The sequence below is a fragment of the Rhipicephalus microplus genome, chromosome X (assembly GCF_043290135.1).
Source record: "Rhipicephalus microplus isolate Deutch F79 chromosome X, USDA_Rmic, whole genome shotgun sequence".
NCBI lineage: Eukaryota > Metazoa > Arthropoda > Arachnida > Ixodida > Ixodidae > Rhipicephalus > Rhipicephalus microplus.
Window position 1 is genome coordinate 179,667,420 of NC_134710.1, and position 17,610 is coordinate 179,685,029.

The 17,610-nt window shown below is 42.5% G+C and overlaps 1 protein-coding gene across 26 annotated transcripts in view; it reads left to right on the forward strand.

Moving 5' to 3' along the window:
* Positions 1–17,610, forward strand: part of LOC119176963 (uncharacterized) — a 351,479-nt gene that overhangs the window by 325,967 nt on the left and 7,902 nt on the right. For 23 of the 26 annotated variants that reach the window (XM_075878307.1, XM_075878295.1, XM_075878310.1 and 20 more), the window contains 2 exons: positions 2,039–2,785; positions 11,638–17,157. The exons of 2 other annotated variants lie outside the window; for them this stretch is intronic. In XM_075878307.1, coding sequence (XP_075734422.1) covers positions 2,039–2,785; positions 11,638–17,157 — 6,267 coding nt within the window. The remainder of the gene's footprint in view (positions 1–2,038; positions 2,786–11,637; positions 17,158–17,610) is intronic. One more of the 26 variants, XM_075878315.1, reaches the window with a different exon arrangement.

The following is a 17,610-nucleotide window of genomic DNA, read 5'->3' on the forward strand; positions in this document are numbered from 1 at the left end:
AAAGAACTGTATCTACATTGTTTTTGTATGAAGAGTACCAGTGGTTAGTCTCATATGCCAAGATACAACTGTTTATATTTTCTGGACTCTAACAAGTCAAAGCTTCTTGCATACTCAACAAGGATATCCTAACATACTTGGATTTGAACTATGTAGATTCTCTGGGAGAGCTGCAGAAGTTGTCAAAATTTAAGGATAACTTAATATAGGTGTAGCGAAGGCATGCTACAAGCATGATAATTGCATGTACTAGGCTTTTGTTACCTTTCATGCTTAGTAACGAGGTCTTCAGATTCCTAGAGAAGTTCTACTGATTTTTTTTTAACTGATAGAGAGAACCAATTTTTGTGAATCAGTGGTTGATGGAATGGGAATTATCTTTTAAAAAAATTTGATAGACTATATTCAGTAATTGTAAACAAATGCTGTGAAATCGGAAGCCTAATTATAACCTGATATTTGAAATACTTAGCATTTTGAAGCAAACTTGCTGCCGATTCAGCTACATGCTTTTTTTATATTTTTACCAGTGTTGTAGAGTGTATGTGCATGCATTTCAATTTATTGTCATTCTTTTATTTCATTGTTTGTGTAAGGAATGTTTTTGGTGCATTTGCCATTGCCCCTTGATGCACGGTCAAATATTTTTATGCTGCCTTCTGCTTTTTATTCTTGTTTGTACAAGCTTGTGAATTTTTGGTTTATGTGAAATCATGCTTTTCCTGGCTGGCAGTGTTTGAGAATTCGTCCTAAATAATGTTAGCTTTTTCATTGGCATACTTTATTATTTTTTAACATAGAGCAGGTAACCAGTGTGTTTGTTTATGTGGTAAGCAACTTCCTCTTGTGTCCTTCTCCTTGTTGACTGTGCTTGCATATTTTCTTCTGCAAATCTGTGTAGCTATAAAAAAAATTCATTAAATGCTTGTTCTAAGTAGGGAATTCCACACACTTCATCATCAGCCAGTCATTTTCTGTTGAATGATTGTTCTCAGAGTATGAATTTAAACCCGCAAAGTATGTCAGCAGGAATGTTTGTGCAACTATCTTGAGCATGAATGTGTGAAGTTTTGTGTGATGTGAATATGTGTGTTTAGCTGCGCTAAGTAGCCTATCCTGTATGCAGCAATTTTCAAGATGTGAAGATTCTTCGCATTTTCATTTGCCATTGTAAAGGATCCTAAGTGTCATACTGATTGTGGCTGAATGTACCTCATTGTCATAAAATTTCATTCTAGGGGAAACCTAAAGTCTAAGTCACTGCTTTTTGATGCATAATTTTTATGCGAGAACATTATAATAAAAGTAATGTTATGGATGTGACTTATGCACCTGTTATGATATATAAAGCAGTCAGTCAGTTTCGAATGTAGTGTTATGACAATTAGATTTTATGAATGTAAAAAGTTACAACTTTCTTCAATGACAAAAGTTGCCATATAAAATCATTGGTATTAGCTTAGAATTGTCAAGGTAAAAAGCTCGCCCAGGCTGTGCATCTCTCATGCTTGTCTAATTTTTTTTCATGAAGGCTGCATGAATGTGTGCTTGCATTGCACCAGCAGTTTAGCATTTTATTAGGGTAATATTTTTCTTATGATTTTTGTTTCAAACACAATTTACAATCGATTGAATGAAGACAAGTGATTTTCATTGTCACCCATAGCTGCACAAGTAGGATGAAATTTGTGAGCTGTGAGAGGAGTGCAGGGCACAGCTGATTTACTACAGTTTCTTGAACATATAGTGTACATATTTTACTTTCCATAATTGCAATTGTTGGTTATTTCTCACTTTTCTTTAAAAAAAGACCAACTGCACCATGCATTGTCTTTAGCTTGCTATGTTACAGGATTTAGCTTTGTCCTTATGGTAAGAAGGCAGTATTGTAGAGTGATTAGTTGTGTTTTATTATTTACTCATGCTCATCAGCATCACGTGATCTTCAAGAAGGAGACCAAGAGCAGCAGTTTTTTAGCAGAGCAATATGCCGCTTAGTTGTTCCTCCCCCTTCTTCCCTTCCACCCGAATACGACAGGTGCACCTAGGGGCGACACCATGTCTACCAGCGTAACTCGGTCATCTAAAGGCGGCCGTGGTGACTCAGCAGCCAGCGCGCCTTCAAGTCATGATGAAGCAGAGTCTCTCACATTCTGCCAGAAGAAAGAGTTTTTCGAGAAGCTATCTGAACAGTCACCACTGCAGGAAACTCTTAGTTCAAGATTGGGGAGCACACCCTCTTTGGACACGGCACTGACACGACCTGTCGTGACTGTCAAGCCACGACCTCGCTCAGAGAGCCTTACTTCACAGGGAGAAATTATTGAAGAAAACATAGTTTTTGCTGAACGGTTAAGACTATTTCAAAATGGGGCCCAGGCAAGCTCATCGTCAGGTGCCAACCTGCCCCATCTTGACCTAATGGATCAAAGACGTCAGAGTAGAGATGAAAGGCTGCAAGGTTTACCAGAAATGACTGATTCATTGCAGCAGCAATCTTCTGAAGTGTTCACAGGCCAGCAGGATACTGATGGAAAGAGTGACACAAGATTGCTTGTGCACACAAGTGATGCTGATAAGGAGGCCTTTGATGTGTGTTCTGTGCAATCATCTGAAGACACTGGTGATCAGCAGTTCTCTCGAATGAGAGTTCGAATGCCAGCTACTGAAGAATTTGTTAGTAAAGCACCCAAATCTAGCTGTGGTCTACGTGGAGAGAAACCTTCACCTCTGCGTGATGCTTACAAAGAATCCTTAACATCTCAACAAGAAGGTAGCCATATCGGTAAGCCTTCTCAACTTGCTGCTTTAAGCGATGATTCTGTGTGCCTGGTGCATGAAGCTACTAAAGATTTAACTTATTCAAAAACTGATCCTCCTAACCAGACTAACAAAGATTTAACTGTATCTGGAAGGCAACTTTTCACAGAACAGAAAACTTCTTTACTTAGTTCACAGTCACACATGCTTGCTTCAGGTCTTCAAATGGGTGTTGTGGCTGGATCAGGAATATTGCAAAAGGGCATTGAAGCAAGCTCCCAAAGTGCAATATTTGAGACATTAAGCTCATCACCCACTGAACTGAGAGGTTTAGATTCACAGGCAATGAGTGAAATTCCTACAAATCAAGGTCTTACAAGGGCTATGGAACAGGTTAGGGGAAAAGACATGGGAGATGTTGGTGCAGTTGTAGCTGCAGCACCCATTGCAGTTCTGCCAGCTGGTGACTTCATCTCTGGGAAGCAGATTGAAATGCTTGATATGTCTCATGTTACTGAGGAGTCAAGCCTATTTGAAATGTGTGCTGATTTGCCAGATCAAGTTGGAATATCACAGCCATCTACAAAGGAAAAAACCATGATGAAAACAGAATATGCTGACATACAGCACAAGCTCTCATCAGCATTTGGAGAAAGCCGTGCTGTGGTAGATACTAAAGGTAGCGCCACTCAAGATGTTCCAAAAGAAGTGCTTGCAGCATTTGATAGATCTAATGAAGAGGTCATGGTCATGAAGTCAGACAAGTACTGTGAACATGGTGCACATATTTCGGACATACCACAAGGCTCGTTGCCACACGACTTTATTCCTGTAAAAAATGAAAGCATGCTTTGTGAGGAAACAGCAGAGCATTTTGCGCCAGATACAGCCAGAGAAACCAGCATTTCATTGGACTCTACCCATGTTCATCTCACTACAAAGGAGCTAAAAACTTGTGCTAGCAAAGAATTTGTTGAAGAACAAGAAAGTGAAGAAAAGCTTGAAAGCTTAGTTGCTCTAAGCTCTCACCAAGCCAGCAAGTTGGAAGAAAAAAATGATGACAGCTATGAAAAAAGTGTCAAAGAATTCGTTGCTGTTTTGGAAGATCAAGAAACATTTCCTGTTGGTGAATTGTCAGAGTTGAAACCTACAGTTACAGCCTATGAGCCTCATTTTTATGCTTCAGAGATTGACTCCAAATGTGTACTTGATAAAAACAAGAAAGAAGATGAGGCTGGTAGCAGTATCCAAGATGTTTCTGAGATTTCTGAGCATCATAGTGATGATTCTTATTCTATTGTAATTGACAAAAAGTCAGGTGTATTTATTGGCAGTCAAGACACAACAGAGGAGCTTAAAACTGTGTTGAGAGATCCTGATTGTGAGGAGAGCTCAAAAGTTGTCTCTGAGCCTTTTTTTGGAGTGAAAAAAGAGATGTGTCTTGGCAGCTTAGATCTTCACATCGAGCCTTGTACCCAGCTAGGAACAGTATCACCAAAACAGCCATGTGAAGAGCATAGTTCTGACATTACAGTAAGCAGTAAAGGTGAGCATTCTTTGATTGTTGAAGATGTGAGCATTTCTCCAAAAATCAATGCAATAGACACACAAATTTCTTCCCAAAGTGCTGCCACTAAATATGAAGAATTTCCAGAACAAGCTTCAGAAATAACCACTGATATGCCTTCTGAGGCTGTTGACAGTAATAATTTGTACCAGGATAAAGTGCACTTTCAAGCAATTACTGCTCATCATGAGAATACTAGTGAAATTCCATATTCTTCTGACGAGGACCAACAGAAGGAACTTTCCAGATATAAAGAAGTAGAGTTGTCAATACCTTTTTTACGTGGGGGCTCATCATCCGTAGAAGACGAAGCTGAAGATGGGGGCAGTTTTTCAAGTGCTGACCTACAAGCTGAGAAGATTGCAGAATTTTTAACCATGGACCCTAGTACAGTTAGCAAGGCAATACATTTTCCTCAGATTTTTCAGGATCATGATATACCTGCACAAAAAGGTCCTGCTGCTTCAGCTGACACTATGACAAATGTGGAAAAACATGTCGACTTTGTTTTGCATGAAAAGACTGTGGAGGCACCTTCTTATGTGCCCTTACAGTCAGACAGGCAAGCAGAAATTGAAGAGGCCAGCCGCATTGTGGAAAGTGTTGTGCATATAGCCAGCACATTTGTGGAGTCGCTTAATGAAGTTGCCCCCGAGGCCAGCCTCAAGGAAGATATACCTGATAGCGGTCCTTCATATGTTGTTGGGAGCCCCCCTGAAAGGTCGGAAGTCAGTGAGACCTTGTCACATGGAGGCACCCCATCAGCCATAGAGAAAGACCACAAGGAGAGCCTTTTTGGAGTCAAAGAAATGTATGAAGTGTTGAAGGAAAGCCGTGTAGAAGATCGAATTCATTACTCTGTCACTAGCCTGGGAGATCCTTTCATTGCTGATGAGGCAGATGAGGACCAAGAGCGGAGAAGACGTGGCTCACCAACAGCCGAGTCCTTGGATGATCAGGCACAAATTGAAAAATGCAGTCGTGAAGTCATGATGCAATTATTGGACGGGTTTTCACAGAGCGATGTGGAGCTCGCTGAAGTGCGAACTGAAGACGAAGCGCCGGACATAGAAGATGACGTCCCCTCACCTGAGGCTGGCTCGCAAGAGGAGAAATCTGTGCCTTCGTCACAGGACAACAGCGGAGACCTCCAACCGCAATTGTCTACAGAAGTGGAAATTGGCAGTCAGGCAAGTGGTGCACCAGCTCCACTCTCCGAGCTTGATTACGAGCTGTGCCCAGATGTGGACCAGTTGCGCACCTCTGGGGATGAAGCTGTGTTGGCCAGGGTACCGCCGCTGGATCCAGGTACTTTGGTCGTCTCCTTTATTTTTTCCCCCTGCAGTCGCCTGCACGCTGTGCATCTTGGGAACGCCTGTTCTTGGTTACATATCTTTTGGTTGGAGGATTCGCCGGACTTGCTCAGTCACCTCATCATCATTGGTGCTTGGCCAGAACCGTTTCATTTTATTTCACTTGCAGTATGCAGGCCCACAGCTGCATGACCGGCACTAGAATAGACACTTTTCTTGTGTCATGTAGTCAACTTATTTGGCTCCAGGTTAACAATCAAAATAAAGTGAAAATAAACATGTTCTCTATGGCTTTAGAGTCATTCAGATATTAACATCTGTTTTGATGTGAGAAACCTAATACTTGACTGGGGATGGGCTAACACGAGAAAGGGTCTATTCTGTCTTCCACCACAACTATTTTTTTTCCTTGGTTTACAGAATGAATTTTTGCATCTTGCCTTCCACTAAAACATCTTTATTTTGTAAATGATTTGATTTATGTTCATATGATTTCTCAGTTTGCATGACACTCAGTTTCACAAAGGTTTTGACAGAAAGCCTGATGAATTGTGTGCATGATGCTGAAGTAAAAAATGACAAATGGTGACTGTAATGTATTGTGTTTGTACTAGTGGGATGAGCTGCTTGTTTTGTGACGTGACAAAAATAATGTGGAGTCAGAATTGGGATGAAAAATGCAATGTCAGTGATAAACATTTTGTTTAATTTTTTGCAAGTATTTTTCTTTATGGCACTGTGCCTTAACCAGGTCAGCAATGTTATATTTTGGTGCACTTTCAAATATGATTCAGGTACTACTACTTCTGTAAAATGGCAGTAAATTGTAATGTTGGTTTCAAACCATCCCATTTCTTATCAGCTAGTATTATGGGCTGGTAGATTATTTTGGGATTCATGACAACACAGAACAGCATGACTGAACAGGGACGTACAAGATTTCTATTTTTTTCCATGCCCATGTGGTGGCCTTGCGCCATGTCCTAAAATTTAATCTGAAGGGGCCTTGTAAAAATATTTGAATATAGTTAGAAAAAACCTACCAAATAACTATGTTTAGTGACAACCTTGGTAAGAAATACACTGCTGTCAAACACTGATGACATTCTGTATGGTAGAGCCAACTAATTGTGTTTACTCATTTTATTTGTCAGTGTGAAGGTGTGCCTCTTTCAATATTGGCATTTCCCAGAAACTTAGGAATGGTGAAGGCATCACGTGCACATGTCATACAACTTTGTTGGTAAAGATTATATATAATTCTTTGGTGGTTAGTGAGTATAGGCTATTGTCCTGTGAATGCCTGAGCCATGCAAATAAATACATTAATGTAATTGCTTAACGGAGCCTTCAGTTTGATTTTAAAAATACTGTACATTTATCTTTGCTTCACATATTTCTAGAACGTTTTCTTGTATATTGTTATGCAACATATTGTCACATTGTTGTGATGGTCAAAAACTAAGCAGCCTGACCTTCAGTAGAAAATTAAACTTTTTATTTATCAGTAAATGTAGGCATTAGTCATTGAAAATTTAACCTATGGGTTGAATGCATTGGCTACATTTATACGAGAGTCATGGTGCCAACACCCATACTTGATTTCTTTTTTTGTTATGGCTGTTCCAGCGTAATCGCTGGTGTTCAATGGTGTTTCAGAATTTTTATCACTATTTACTGTGTGAATGAAAGTTCATTGCTGAAAACACTATTTTGTTATAGCATTTGCTATTACATTCGAGAATGTTTTGATTCATAAAGGTTCATCTTGCAGCAGGCAATGACGCTCCCTTTTTAGCTGGTGTTAAAACTATCACTAGGCAAAGTTGAACAAGTAATCAGGAAAACCAAGGAAGTATGTGTACTAATAAAAATATGATTTACACGATTCTGTAAGGTATAATGATGAGGCAGTTGCTTGAAGATGCAAAAGTCAGATAATCTCAGAGATGAAGTAGCAAGGCCTCTTGCTGGTAAGAAATGATTCCACTGCAACACTACAATGACCACAGTAGTAAATTTAGTATGTTGATGAAAAAGTGAGAATAGCAATGAGTCTGTTATGACAAGATTTGATTGCTGATAGGTTTGTTCTTGTGGGGCTTTTTGTTGAAAAAGATGCATCAGATGACGTCCTTCAGTACCAGACATATTACACTGCCCGTAAGATGTCTTGCAGGGCCTTTTAAAAGCCTCGTTTTACAAGGGAACTGTTTATGCCTGTTGTCAATGTTGTCAGTTGTAATGTGCGAACAGAAAGCTATCATCATCATCATCCAGCACTCGTTATATTCGTCCTATCGTTCTTGTTTGTCCTCTTCTTCATCTACTGCTTCGCACCCAGTACACGTGTGCCTATTTATCCTGTGTGAGATGGAATAACTGACCAGTGAGACGAGTACTGAGAGAAAGAAAAAAATATATAGAAAGAAAAATAAATGTATACATTTAAAAAATCTTGACAAGACAGGATTCGAACCCAGGTACCCATGATCCAAAGGTGAGCATAGTAACTTTTTGTCTATCCAGGCTTGCTAGCCAAGCATGACATAGTCTTTTATAGTATAGTATACCAAGGGGGGTAGGAAAGGAAAGAGGAGAGTGAAAAGTAGAAGGGGTAGAGAGTCAAGCATAGCATGGAAAGACAAAGGGAAAAATAGGAAGGGAATAAAAACAAACAGAAAGAGGAAGCTTGAAATAGAGAGAAAGGGAAAGAAAGTTGGATGGAGTGAGAAATGGAAATATATACATAGAGTGATGTCACCTAGAATGTGATTTATCTGTGGTAATAACCGCAAGAGGTCCAGAGAAATGGTTGCCTTAATTCTGGCTAAGTGTCAAGTAGTCTTCGTTAAATGGTAAATTATAAGGGGTGTGCAAATATTAGAATTTTCTGTTACTAACAGAACTGCTTTTACTGTTTGATAAGTGGTCAATTGTGAAGTCTGAATTTGATTGTACTGTGTAGGCCTTACTTTATAGGACATCAGTGTTGCTATGCATGAGCATCAGGACCAGTAGCAGTGCAGTGAACATACCTAAGTGCATGGTTCACATATTGTGCATAATGTTAAGTTCATATAAGTACATAATGTACATGGCAATATTATGCCATTCACAAGTTTTGCTCATCTGCATGAAGTGTTTTATCTTTAACTACCATGCACAAATTTGTGCGGGATAGCAAGATGACCTTTTAGGTGTGACCTCATGCTGCAAAAACTCAGTGTTTCTTTCCAAAGTATATGTTACATTTACACAAAGGACCCCTTGCTTTATGTCGTTTTGTTGATGCTTGGAAGTAAATGCCACTGCCATTTTGCACACCATCATTTGTCACTAGTAGTACTTATCAGCATAGTGCACCAAATATGATGCTGCTACCTTGCATGCATGTTGCTGTCATCCTTGCTTTGTTCCTTTATTTATTACTTGAAGAAAAGAACGGGACATGTATGCTAAAGACTTCTTCAGCGTGTGTGACTTAATAGCTTTTTCATTCAAGTTTTTAAATGTTGCATGCTCGAGCTCTGGCTGTGAGTTTTAGCGTAATGTGGCATGATTTGTATTTGGATTTTTGTCCCAATAAAAGTCTTCTCATTATTCACACCATATGGTCTTGACACTAATATGGTAGTGAATACGTAGCCTTAGTGTACAGTGCTATTCAACAGAAAGGATCTGGAAGTCATAATGTAGAGTAATGCTACCATAAAGAGGTACTAATTTTAGTTGTAAAAAAATTTACATATATTTGGCTGAACAAAATCTTGAAATTAGAAAGAAAAGTATCAGATAATGTATAGCTACTTCTGTTATTGCAAGAGTAAATTTAGAAGTATGCAGTTTGGGACAGATTCACAAGGCTCTTTGTATAAAATTTGGATTTGCACGTGGCGACTTTCTTGGCAGTTGCCCTTTTTTCAGTAGTGTCTGTGTGCTAAGGTTTTATGTATTACATAGAAAGTTGTAATGAAAACTTTGAAGCCAATTTTCAAAATGGAAAAACCATATCACTAGTGTTGGACTGAACTTGACCCCTGAAATCAACCATATTTGATAAGTTAATTGCTGTGCTTTAAGTGGAAGGTTTATACGATATTTCTTTGCCTTGGAAGTCTGGAAAGAACACTTTCAGCTTTGAGTCATGAAGCTGTGAGTCCTGAGCACTTTGTTTCGATGGCTGCAAATAAAATTTGAGAGGAGTTGCTATTGAAATAGGATCAAGATGTGCCATGACTATCATGTCAATATGTATAGACTGGTCAGCACATTTTCGTTGCCCATGTAGAACCAAACCTAAATGCAAAAAGCCTTGTGAATCTGGTGCCTGTTTTTATAATGGTGTAAACTTTCTATCAGAAAACTTCCTTTTGAGAACATATTATTTATGAACGTGTGCGTTATCAGACGAATAAGCATTTACAGTTTTCAGTCTTCAGACAATCCTCTATGATGTATTTGCATCTAAGGTTCTTGGCAGCATCAGCTGAGGACTTTATCTATTAAAGAGTTCCAAGTTCCATCTTACTGTGGTGCTCAGTTGTCATGTAGTTAACTTATGATAGAAGTGGGTCAATAATCTTTATAGTTATGTCAAAAATTTGCGTTCGTTTAATTTATAATTGAGACAGGCTTCAAACAATTTATTTACATAATCTTGTTTGAAAATAGTACTTCTCAAAGGGGGGTATGACATCTTTGTATTGCAGTGTTTTAATTATTTATATGTAATGTATCCATAAATGGGTGTTCAATATAAAATTAATTTGTGCATCAGCTTTTAAACAGTGCAACACTGTTTCATAATACATGTGAAAGCAAAATGGCCATAAATGTAAGCTTCAAAAAGTTGTTTTTTGTGCAAAATGTCGCATTTTTGTGTTGTCAAAGTGTGAAGCGAACACTGCAATTTTAACCCTGCATGTTTTCTGCTTGAGGCAGGATCTAGTTTATTAAAATAGTTGTTCAGCAGTAAAGGTAGACATGATTTTTGTACAAAGCTTTTGACTTATAGTAGGGTAGAACTTCAGAAGGCACCGGCATTTCCTCCTCAAAGACAGATGAATAGGAGCCTGCTCCAATGGGCGCGCACTCTTGACTGACGTCATGACTCAGACGGCCGCTGACTTCGCCGTCGGCGTCATGAGTGGGTCTATTCTTTTTGTTGAGGAGGCAATCAGCAGTCGCCATTCGGTCACCAGAGTGGGCCCTCACCTGCCTTCTTAAGTTATATCCTTCCACAACATTATTAGATGTATCAGATTGCTTCTCTGCACACATTTTTTTGTGTGTGAGGCTAGTGTCAGAATTTTTGGAGGTGGCAATGTAGACGGAAACAAGTTTTGTGTTTTGTGTATGACAGCTCTCAAGTGTAGTTTTCACAAATTATGTACTACAAGGAAGATGGGTGCAAAAAACAGCTTGCTGGGAGAGTGTGGTTAGCCTCTAAGTATGCAAAGTCCATTTTGTCGAGCTCTGAGTCATTATTACAAGATTTGTAACAGTTACAAGATATGACCTTCTCTTAAACGTTAAATATCTACCTCACCACTACAAGCCCAACAGCTGTGCGAGCAGCACATCATTGGTGATGTTGAGTTATTGACATTTGGGAACGTGTAAGTGTTGCGCTTGTCACTTTCAAGTTACTTAAACTCTGTGAATTTCAGCATATGTGCAATTTGTGACAAGATTTTATGTTTTTTCTTTACACTGGTACTTTTACCTTGCTGTGACGTGCTGTAAAGAGATATAGGGAGCGTACTGACCAAGCTTTTTGCACTCTCCCTTCTTTGTGTGTAGCTATTGCTACTAACTGTTAGAATGGCACGGAGGCGCTTATGCTCCGCACTTGTTTTACACGTGTGTCGAATTGTGCTTGTAGGATTTTGGCAGCTGCCTTGTTCGCTGAGTGCATGCTGGCGAACCACGAGGACATCGACAGCGTCGTGTGGGGCATTAACTAACCATTTTCATTCCATGGCGTGTTTCTAGAGCGCGACGAAGCAGTGGCCGAGTCATCCCACACGCCATCGGCGGCTGCCGACCCGGCGACGTCGGCGGGGCGCAGAGCGGGGGGTCGGGAGCGCTCACCACTTCTCGAGGCTTCTCCACCCGAAGAGACCGCCTACTGCCCTGCGCAAGACATATCGCCTGCGCAAGAGTATCCTGAGTATTTGACACCAGATATGCAAGTGCGCGTTGGTGTGTCACCGACTGAGGTACAGCCAGCCAAAGAGAAGCCAGTCAGGTACTCTGAGTCGTCATTGGAGTCGTCATCTGAAGTAGGGTTGCCATGTCCGCCTGGACAAGGAGGAATCGCTATGGCTTTTGAGAATGTCGCTTTTGCCGGTGAAGATATTATCGACGCTACGTCATCGCCAGTGGAAAAGTCATCGAGCCCGACAGGTAGTCGGAGTCCATACGAAGTTGTTCGTGACACACTTACTGAGGAAACAGCAGAAGCTGCACATGTAAAAGAAGAGACCTTGTATCACGTGGGGCAAGAAGTCCACCCTCGTCCGCAGTCGCTGGTGGCTGAGGAATGCAATGAACAAATAGAGCAGCAGATGAAGTCCACCATCTTCAATGAAGCGTTTGATCATTCACCAAAAGAGAGTGCCCCAGAGAAAAAAGAATTGTCAGAGGGGCTTCTTGGTGTTGGTTTTCTCACAGTATCGGGCATGACTGCCCGAACACCTGAATCACGTCGTGGTGACAGTGACGAAGACGAAGAAGAATGGGCGGATCATGTAATGTCGAAGATTCGAGGCCGACCGATACCATCTACTCCTCCGGCCTCTCCACGAGCTGTGCAGAGCGTTGAAGTACATGATGAGCAGGTCACTTGGGAAACACCGGCTGCAGAAAAAAAGGATGTTCACAGAGGTTTAGTCTCTGGCGTGACAGCTAACGAAGAAACTATAGTAAAGCGTGATGAAAGTGCTGCTGTAGACGATGTTGACGCACCACAGCCACAATTCCAAGAAGTGATACGTTCTACTGATGGCAAGCGACCTCAATTGGAGCATATTCCTTCTGAAATATCAGACGAGGATCTCGTAGAAAGAGAACAGTCTCCAACGCATATTACAGCAACATGTCGAGGAGACAGGAAAGACTCGTCCTCTGACCGCAATTCATCTCCAGATAGCGATGGTCCTAAGGCATGTGGATCACACCGTCGCTCAGCCTCTGGAGTTGGTGCTATTGTTCTTGAAAGTGGTGAACCTCAGAAGGGCGACAGTAGTGACAAGTACTCAGAGGAGAGTAGGGACCAAAGCACCCAAGAATTTGACAAGATAACCGAAGAACCCGAAGGTGACATGTCTGTTATAGAAGAGGAGGTTCTCGTGGAGTCTAGCACAAATGTTTTTTCGTACGATGATGGAAATGAAATGGGTACGCACCTTACTGGTACACTTTCGCCAGACTTGGACTCGCCACCAAAAAAGAAAGACGGAGACGATGGATCAATAAGTGGGAAACTAGATGCTGCCTCTCCTGTTGTGCTAAGGTCCAAATCCAAAAGAAGAGAAAAGAAAAGTGAAAAGAGGTCGTCGCGGGACATGGACACTGGTCATTCTGGGTCTGAAACTGACCACAGCCATTATTATTCTTTTGAAGTGACGTCAGATTCTGGTAAAACACCTGGCCCTAGTCGGCCAACATCATCCGAGTTTGATGTAAACATACTAAGTGGACAAGCGTCCTCAGAGTACGAGACGTGTGCCACATCACAAGATGGTGAAGTGTCTGGGTCTTACGCTACCGCAGCAGCATCATCTCACGACACATCCTTTGCAACGGCGCGTTCATCTTTGAGTGGGAGCTCGCGTGGCTCTGCTTATTCTGTCGACTCCGAGAGCTCTGGGCACCTAGGAAGCATGGAAGTTTCTGAAGCAAGTGAAACAATTGTTGCTTCTGCGCATGAAGAACTCGATTCTGACAACGAATCGGAACGATCAAAATCTGTCCTTCGGGAACCTTACGATGGAGAAATACCTGAATCAGTGATTCGTGGTGGAGTAGAACATCCATTTTTGCCTAGCTGGCAGCCACTTGCCAAAGAGGCAGCCCCAAAGCTCTATGTACCTGTCGGTGCCCGTCCATTGACTTCTGAAGCTGCCTTGAGCCAAGGCCACAGTGCAGTACCAGTAGAACCAGAACGCAGCTGCACTGGATGGCCGTCTGCCAGCTCGTCTAGTGCTCAAAGCAACACTAGTAGAAGCACTTCCAAGACAGAAATTTTGAACGGAACGGGTTCTTCAGCATCGCTTGACGGACAGCGTCGGCTTCGTTATAATGATGACTATATGGCAAGCAGTCACGAAGAAGAACAACTCTCGGTGTCGGAAAGCTCGGCCACGCAGAGCGAGCACACGTGGCAGACTAGCTTAGAGACCATGGTAGATGCCGTGGAAGCGCAGCGCCTTTCTTGTGAGAGGGAATTTAATCACCGACAGTCAACAATTCAAAACTCAGTTTCGTTGCCCTTTGATGATGCGGCGGCTGAAGGCGCAGAAGCTGAGCGTAGCACTGGCAATGATCGTGCCACTCCCCCGTTTCAGGAAGTAAACGGCCCTGTGGAAGTGGAATACGTGCCAGAGTATGACGACCTTACTGCTCGAACTCTGCGACCTGTTCTAGAGCAGAATATTTCTGCAGGTCAAACAGACATGCAGGGTTCAATTGGGACACCGGAAGCATCGCATGGTGAAGTTTCTTTTAGCCGTGTGCTTGATGAACAGGAAGATAACATGGAACTAAGGGAGGAGGGCTTCTATGCAGAAACGTTCCAGGGAGATCTGTCGTCTGAAGAAGTAGAAAGTGCAGCAGACGTAAGATTATTGCAGAGTAGATCTCCCTGTTCCTACAATGAATACTGTGATAACGTGACCAGATACCTTGACTCAGACGTGTGTCCTGAGGTCAAAAACATTTCGTTAAGGGAACATTTTGAATGCCCAGCCTCACCAGAACCTGTAGATGGAGTAGATGTTGAAGATCACAAACCAAACACATCACAAGGGCACTGCAATGATGACAATGGTGACAGTTCTCATCATATCAACGTTGAGGCACCGATGTGTTATGATAAAAGAGAAATTAAACAGGACTGCTCTGAAGGCAATCGCTGCAACTTCCTGGCCGGCACAGGAAGTTACTCAGTCCAAGACCAGCCTCGTTCCGAAACTGCGTCGTCTAGTCCTGGAAGGGATACAGCCGATGACATCAAGCTTTACACTAGCAAATGTGAAGACTATATTCTTCAGATGCGTCAAACTTGCAAGTACGGCGTTGGTCTTTCAAATACATCGGATGAAAGCTCTTATCTTCCAGAAGAGGGTATGGATGTGGAAAATGTCAAACTGTTAGCCAGTCGACTGCAGGAAGGAAATGTAAGCCACCAGGACTTTCCATACGATTTATCTTATGAGCATGAGTACGTCGGAGATGCCAGAGTAGAACACGGTGACCTATATACTCACCAAGAAGTAGAGGAGGATGCAGATGACGACGAGCGCACTCGTTTGCATGGTAGAAGGCGTCTTAGCCCAATATCAGATGAGCGTGGGTCGACGCCAGATTACGATACTCTTGGTGGACGCAAGACATTTGGGAAAGGTAGCGAAAAGGACGATGCTTCCACCTCCTCTTTGATGGAATTCGAGAGACTTGAAGCTGAGATGGCGTCAGGCGCAAAATCATCGAGCGTCGGATCAAGTGATTCATTTAGTGGTCGTCAGCAGCAGATCCGTAACGGTACAGGCAGCGAGCAAGACAGTGTATCTGTAAACTCGCTTACAGAATTTGAACGGCTTGAAAAAGAAATAGTAGAAGCTGAAGGGGTAGACACCCGACTACGTGGAGAAGCTGTACCAAAGCTTGATGAAATCGACGAGGGTCACGAAAGCCAAGCCTCAGATCCAGGGCATGAAACTATCGTGTACGATGAAAATTGCATAACTTTATCGCGAGAAATAACTGTGGAGAGTACTGTTAAGGAAGAATGTGATGGAACGGGTGATAACACACATTTGGAAGGAATTCTAGCTTCAAACGAGCAAGACGTTTCTTTGTACAGGACGGAAAGACACTTTCTAACTACACGGACTGAAAGCGGTCACTCGGTGGATAGCGTTGATAGACAAAGCTCTGCATCTACTGCAACGCAGTTTGACGCCGACTCTTTGAGGGACAGGGAAATTGACGATTCTGAATCGAATTTCGGCCCTGAAACTCCTGGTTGGACACAAAAAGAGTGCACAGATCTGGACTCGATGCATGATTCACTTCATGACTCCGAACGCTATGATTCCCTTCAGGAGGCTTTAAGTAGAGACAAGGATTCATTGCAACTAAGAGAACCATCTGCTGAGGCTGACTCCTTGCAGGATGATTGCAATGATTTGCAAGATTCCTTGTATGAAGCTCGTGACATTGAATGGGACTCTGTTCGAACCGAAGATGATCCTTCTCACAATTGGCAGCAATTCTCAAGCCAGATTCGCACAACGGAACTATCGCCAACATTATCTCGACCTGCATCTTCGCCACTTGTTGCTCCAGTTGTTGTGGAACGTATTGACACGCTCACATGGGTTGACCAAGACTCAACGAAGGCTGTCATTGCAGATGAAGAGTTGCTAGATCGACCTCAAGAGGGTCCGCGAACTGATGCGCTTGTCTCAAGCACCGACTCCCTGGAGCCTAGTAGTTCTGCAAATACGCATGCGACGTATCAGTGCGATACTGATTCAATGATGTCCAGCCTCAATTCTGCTGATGAATCGACCATGGTTTCCAGCACAGACACATTGGACCATGAAGCATTACATTTTGCCACTTCAGGCAAGCCATTGCACCTTGAGAGCAGCCTTCAAATGGAAGGAGACATCACAGAGGAACACTTGGATTATGTCACCACAGATCATAGTCATAATAAGCGAAAGCCGGCCGTAGAAGGCAAATCAGCCGATGACATCGAGGAGCGCTTTCGGGAATGCTTGCTGCGTTCAGCCACTTCACCAGTAGATGAAGAGCAAGTTGAGGAGCGCCAAATGATTGATGAAAAAGGAAACTTAATCGTTACACGGACTGTGAAACGGCACGTGACATCAGAGCCGCGGCTGCACGCGCAAACATTTGCAGGTCCAGATGCCGAGCAGCGAAGTCGCGACTTTGTCGCTTCGTTTTCTTCCATCGAACCGTCATCAGAAAAGGACGAATGTGAAGGTTTTGACGCAGCTGGTAACACAATCCGCGTGACACAGCATGTGCTAGTGCGGCCTATAGTGAAGACTGTCACGTTCTCAGGCCCAGATGCACAGCTACAGATGCAAGAGTACATGCGCAACCTGGCTGGCGGCCAACAGTCGTCGGCTGAGAACACACCGACATCCGACTCTGGTGTTGGTGTCTGCACATCGCTGGCCAGCCCTCCGCCCTTAGTGCCCGACCCCCCCGCAACAGCGCCCTCGTCTGCTTGCCCTGGGCTTCAACGCTTGTCAGGTAGATGGAGACGCGACGTCCCCTGTCCAGTGACCTTGAGTTTGTTACCCCCTCCACCTTCCTTTGACCCCTTGCCCTTTTGAGTAGGCTGGTGGGAACTGCACTGGTGTTGATGAAGTGTGTGTGTGGGCTTCATGGCTTATCGTTTGAGCTCCTTCCCATATAGACTGTCTTTGTCTGTTTTTATATATTTATATATGTGTTGCTCGTTTTGTTTTGTTGGCATACATATGCTTCAAAGAGAAAAAGAGGCACTAGACATTGGTGACTAGTAGGGAATGTTTTGACTTGCTTTTTTTTTAAACGATTGGCACAGAAGCTTAATGTGCACGTTTCATTCAAATTTTCCTCATATGTTCAACTTATTGTGATTAGTTTAATTAGAAATGGGCAATTACAGCTTGACTGTATCACGAGCTTTCCATGTAGTGTATGTTTTTCTTTAATTAATGG